This window comes from Cupressus sempervirens, chromosome 1 (assembly GCF_028749045.1).
Source record: "Cupressus sempervirens isolate cs-2001-9-10 chromosome 1, ASM2874904v1, whole genome shotgun sequence".
Lineage (NCBI taxonomy): Eukaryota > Viridiplantae > Streptophyta > Pinopsida > Cupressales > Cupressaceae > Cupressus > Cupressus sempervirens.
Genome location: NC_143118.1, coordinates 177,108,112 through 177,113,937, shown reverse-complemented (window position 1 = coordinate 177,113,937; position 5,826 = coordinate 177,108,112). Strand labels below are relative to the sequence as shown.

Below are 5,826 nucleotides of genomic sequence, written 5' to 3'. Positions count from 1 at the left end.
AGCTGTAGTATTAGTACTTTCAACATCTAAGACCTCGATTTTTTCCATTTTTATCTTTTTGGCAGCTACTAAAGGCTCCCTATCAATTTGGGTTTTGATAGAGGGGGATGACTTTCAAGAAATCTCAATGATTTTAATAGGGAATGACTCAGGCTCAAAATGATCTGGCGAAGGCATTTACATAATTTGAATAAGTAGAAAATAAAGGCTCAATGGTAAACATTATAGCTTTTTCTCTTCAACTCTCTTCTTTCTCATATTCCTTACATGATCCTCCATAGAGTTTTAGAATAAGGAAAAGAGATACATCCACTATTCCTAAAGAGATTAATGATAGGGAAGTGGTAATATTAACACACCTTAACTCAATCCCCCATGGTTATATACCTCATTATAATGTAACAAACCATGTCCCACCGTTTAGGAAGTTTTTCATGAGAAAAGCCCTCATGCAAATGGACAAGAGCATCGTTAGATCAAAAAAATTCCTAGAGACTCGTCTCATCGACAACCCTAGGTTGCTTCCAGCATCTTTTTCCATCCCTAGCCACACCCATGGTGTTAGCGATCAAATATTCTATAACGTCCAAGGAGAGCCTATCAATGCAAATCCAATAGTTCTTCCAAGACCCACAAACTGCCATGTCACCTTATCATCATGGCTTTCAATAATTTCCATAAAAGGAATGAGTCCACCTTCTTTTAAATATGTCCACACTACCTTATCATTCTTAATGCTCTCTTCAATTCTTGGCAAATTGATTCTAGCATTGGCATTCTCCATGGCTTCTTCCTCTTGAAGATCCAAAACAAGATCCTCCTCTCCTTCTTTCAGCTCCAAAGCCATGCCACCAACAAATTGTAATAACACAAGAGCCAATCTTTTCCTCACTTGATAGTTGAAATCACAACATGGAAGGCCTATAATGTTTTGAGTACACTTTTGATTCTCATTTTATTCATTGAAATTACATTTATTCTTTTTCTCCCAGATCATCACCCATCCATAGCTTTCACTTAAAACTAGTCATTAGAAATAGGAAAGTCCTGTACTTTGAGACTGTAAAAAATTGCCCCAAATCTTGCTTTGGGTCATGGACCTACACTTCACACAGAGTGTCATAAGTCCAATTTTTAGAGCCTACTTAACGCCAACTAAACTAACCCTCTCCAACTTCTCCACTAAATTTATCATCATATTAACAAGGTCCTCCAAGTCCTTAGTTAAAGGGTAGTCGAATTAAAATTTCCCATTGCTAAATGAGCCATTTTTATTAGTGTTCAAGATATTTAAATTTTCATATTTCTTGTGCGCTTGAATTTTATTTATAAATATAAATATATTAGTTTATGTTAATCAATACATAATAGGTTGTGATTGGTGGTTTTCTTCTTCAGGTCCTTTAGAGAAACATGCAAGTCGAATAGTTTGACAGAACACTAAAGTGATTAGGGATTGCCGAATAAACAGTGACCGAATGAGATAAGAACTCATTCGATCAGCCCATGTTTCCACAAAATTTTAACAGATGAGAATATTCCAATCTCGTACTTGTTTCTTATAAGTGATACATCTCAAGAAAAAATATCTCCAAAAAAACTATCGGTAATATGGATTGTGTAAAGGTCATGCATCTTGTTATTGCTACCCTCCAACTCCTGAATCTGGAGAAGGAAAAGATAGACCATAAAGATGATAATGATGTGGGGAAGCTGTACCGACTCTTGGTTGATGACTAATAGAGGTGTTTCTGTCCAAGCCTAACATGGACGAGACAAAAGATTGAGGATTTATTCTCTTTCTCTATCTTAATTTTTATTTCTTTTATGTTTTAGTTTTGTTTAAATTCTCAAGATCTCTGTGGCTGGTTTTGGCACAATCTTATTATGGTTTTAATGATTTTAATTTTTATTTCTGTTATGTTTTAGTTTTGTTTAAATTCTCAAGATCTCTGTGGCTGGTTTTGGCACAATCTTATTACGGTTTTAATGATTGTAATTATGGACCTTGCCAATATTTAGATTAGACGTTAGTTTAGAATGGATAGTTTTCCTTTTTGCTATCGGTAGGTCCTGTTTTACCAGTAAGTTGATGTTCATTGCTATGTTTTTGATATTATCTATAAGTGTATAGTCGGTTGACTATGGGTTTGTGAACTATTTTTTTAATCAATAGTGACCTTGTCACCATGTACCTATTTTGACTGCTTTTAATATAAAAAACAAGCCTAATAAATCGATCCGTACAGTTTCCAATCTGTTTCTCTGCCTACCGACCAACGTAATGGCCATTCTAAAGAAATCTAAGCAATTAAATATTATGTCATGGAGTGATATAGCTAATTTTTAAAGAAGACACAAAACGTCCTCTTGTGATTACAAATTTCTCATCAAACTGTCATTATTTCTCCAGACCCAAAATTGTAGAAGATTCGTGCAAAATTGTAAAATATCATTAGCAAGTTGACAGTACTTTGTGAGGCACAAAATTATATAGGGCTAGTCAGAGTGGGCAAAAACACAGACATAATTTACAACTATAAGAGTTGCTCTACTAATGCAGGGATTTTTTTACTGAATTTCGCAAATCTTAGCATGCTTGTGCGCCCGACTGAGTGCGGGCGGGATCATTGAGTGGCCTTCCAGAGAGCAGGCAGTCGACAGTGTACTCCTGTTGGCCGTAAGTATTCCTGCAGAAGGGATCCTTGTGATATGCGACGTCTGATTGCAGTTGAATGTCAAACAACTTCAAATCAGTGCATGGAACATCACTACTACACGCCATATAAAGTGGTTTGTCTGTGTATGTCCCAATTATTTTCTCATATGTCACGTCCGTTATAAATACTGCCGATGTTCGATTGGGGCACGACTTCTTATCACAGTAATATTGATCGATATCTATGGGCACCCTCACGTTAGAAACTTGTATGTTGGAGAAGGAAACCCCTTTCACTGATCCTACTCCCCCCTGTAGTAAGAGTAAGCAAAGGGGAATCAGAACGAACTCTAGTAAATTTACTAATATTGATGGAAGTCTACGTTGTAGGAATGATCGGTTTTTTGACAGACCTGCCATGTTTTGATTCGAACACCATTTAAAGCATCTTTGATGTAACTGTCATAAATGCTGACATTAGAAACACAGGCCTTCGTTCCATCCTTTCCCAGTCCTCCAATACTGCAGTTCACAATTAAAGGTCAACTAGATGGATTTGTAGCGAAGAAAATGACACATCACTACGAAAAATAAAATGCCTAGTGATTATAAATACCTGACACCATGGCCAGGGCCGCAGTTTATATTGTGCACGCGGATGCCAGAGCACCCTGTTTGAATCGAAACACAATCGTCTCCTGCTCGTTTAATCATCAACTTACAGTAAGCTATGTAAATGGTTAAGAGTGAGTATTTACAATTGCAATTATAATAACCTATCATGCTAAAAGTTGCAGATATTATGTATTCTTTGTTCTTATACCGCATGCCATTAAAGAATGGTGGATTTCAACATCACGAGAGTTTTGGAGATGAATTCCGTCTGTGTTTGGGCTGTCTGCAGGGGAAGATATTGTCACGCCAACGACTTTAACAGAAGTGCAACTGTCGAACTTGAGATGACATTGGGGACTGTCTCGTATGTTTATGTCTTGCACGCTCACGTCATAGCTTCCGTAGAATCGTAATGCCTATACATATATAACCATAATGTTACTAATTGGGTATAGAAAACCTAATTTGTTAGGAAATATACATTAACTAAAATAGGAAACTATGTTGACCTTCTTCTTGATTGATATTTATAAAACTTTAAAAAGGGTTGTTGTTCCACACGACTTACCGTCGGCCTGACGCTTGCTAAGGTGTTCGCCATTGTGCTAATTCCATCCTGACCCACATTGAATTTGATCTTTCTCGGTTAATTTCTAAATGATAGATTGCCGTGTTAACAATAAAACAATGTATGAAGTACGAACGAATGAATACCTCATAAGTGTATTCTGAAGGCTTCCACCAAGCTGCACCCTGTCCGTCTATTACTCCACTACCGACAATAGAAATCCCATTGAGTTTAGAGAAATTTATCCATTGCAAAAAGTTCGATGCCCAAGCTCGGGCATTGATTGGTGCAACGATAGTTCCGTCAACCTGCAAAAGTTGAAAGGATTCTTAGATGTACTCTGGCTTGACTATTGAACATAATTTTCCGTTCCATCAATGAATGCTCAACGGTTATCATTCCCCTATAATACCTTAAAGACGATGTTTGATTGACAGGGTCCGGAAAAAGTAATGGGGCCAACTAGAAAGCGGTAATCAGCTGGAATGAGCAGTGTAGAAGATTCCTTGGCACAGACTTCTTCCCAGGCCGCCTCAAATGCCTGCATGTTTCGATCATATATTACCAACAGTATAGTACAATTGTATATAAAATATAAAGCAAAAATTACGTCTCCTTCCAATATAGATCCTGAATAATAATAAGAGAATACTGACCTTGGTATCATCGCTGATTCCATCACCCTTGGCACCCAATGATGTAACATCAACAATGTTGGAGCCCTCGTAAGAAGTTGGGGATGCAAACTGCAGAGTCCTCAGAGCAGCCATTGAGCCAAAGCACAGCTGAATCCTTGGGACAAACACAAGTATAACTACAACTGAAAGCCTCGAACTTAGACCCATCTTATGTTTGCTTTTCATTCTGTTTAAGTTACCAATTCTATTACACTACACAAGGGTACTTACGGGTTGAAGTTTTAGAAACTCGCCTTATATGAGACTGAAAAGATTCCAGTCACGGGTGTTCAATGGAGAAAACATCAAACATCAACGATTGACGAACCCGGGAAGCACTCGCGTCACCTGTTCTATTCATGGTTCACACTTCTTTAGACATTCAAACTTCACATGTGACCCCGCCTTCAATTGGTCTAATTTTACGCTACGATGTTTGAAAAGAACAAATTATCACAGCACATGCAATCGCACAACTAGCGGATTACGTTTTTTTCTTTCCTTATCGTCCTTGCGTTCGTATTCAAATCCAAAAACCGTGTCATAAATTTTAAAACATGAAATTGCGACATATATCGTCTCAAATATGGGTAATCAGTGAAGGGTGGTGTAATGTGTGGTCAGCAGAAGAAACTGAAGTGTTTTGTTCGGGTCGGCAAGTATGAAAATCCTTCAATAGCACGGGCCACAGTGTGGATTGCAAGCGACTAGTCTATGTTGAAGTCTTCTACTTTAAAACCGAATAATTTATATCACATCAAGAGTACCCTAGGCCACATACATTCACACAATGATTATGTCGACAGAACAATTTAATCCAAGTCTGGTAGTGAATCCAAGTTCATGTCTTGTAATGCATAGACCAAATATGTGGTTGCAAAATCTGTTGGTATTATTGATGCCATTAAATTTGGCTCGCCTATTCAGCCATTAGAAGCCCAAGCTACGCTCCTTCTAATTTTCATTGAGTTTATCAATATTATGAAGAAGTATGTGGGCCTCACGTTGTGCAGTTTTGTGTTCGACCTTCAGCTTTCAAACTGCATTGAACCTCATTATTGGAGCTGGAGAGATAAGCTTTTCCAACTTTATTTTGAACGCATTCATCACAGTTGGAAAGCAATCTCGTGTCTTATTCCAGATTTTAAATTTGGCAATTCTACGCTAACAAACGTACAAAAAGGCAACTATTTAGCCATGTGAAAAGTTTGTCAGATACGAATTAATGTCTCTTCGCTCATGGCCGAAATGCGATTTGATAGATCATAAGATATAGCAATATCTAGGAAGGTCCCAAAAAATTTTTT

General features: G+C 37.5%; 1 protein-coding gene across 1 annotated transcript; it reads right to left on the bottom strand.

Moving 5' to 3' along the window:
- Nucleotides 1-2,431: 2,431 nt before the first annotated feature.
- LOC149576719 (polygalacturonase At1g48100-like) lies at nucleotides 2,432-4,725 on the bottom strand. The gene is made up of 8 exons (XM_089820247.1): nucleotides 4,499-4,725; nucleotides 4,255-4,383; nucleotides 3,989-4,150; nucleotides 3,843-3,890; nucleotides 3,483-3,690; nucleotides 3,276-3,357; nucleotides 3,073-3,181; nucleotides 2,432-2,971 (listed from the first exon to the last, which is right to left on the bottom strand). Exons 1-8 carry the CDS (start codon nucleotides 4,703-4,705, stop codon nucleotides 2,591-2,593), a joined length of 1,326 nt encoding a protein of 441 aa, XP_089676373.1. The 5' UTR covers nucleotides 4,706-4,725; the 3' UTR covers nucleotides 2,432-2,590.
- Between the last annotated feature and the right edge of the window lie 1,101 nt (nucleotides 4,726-5,826).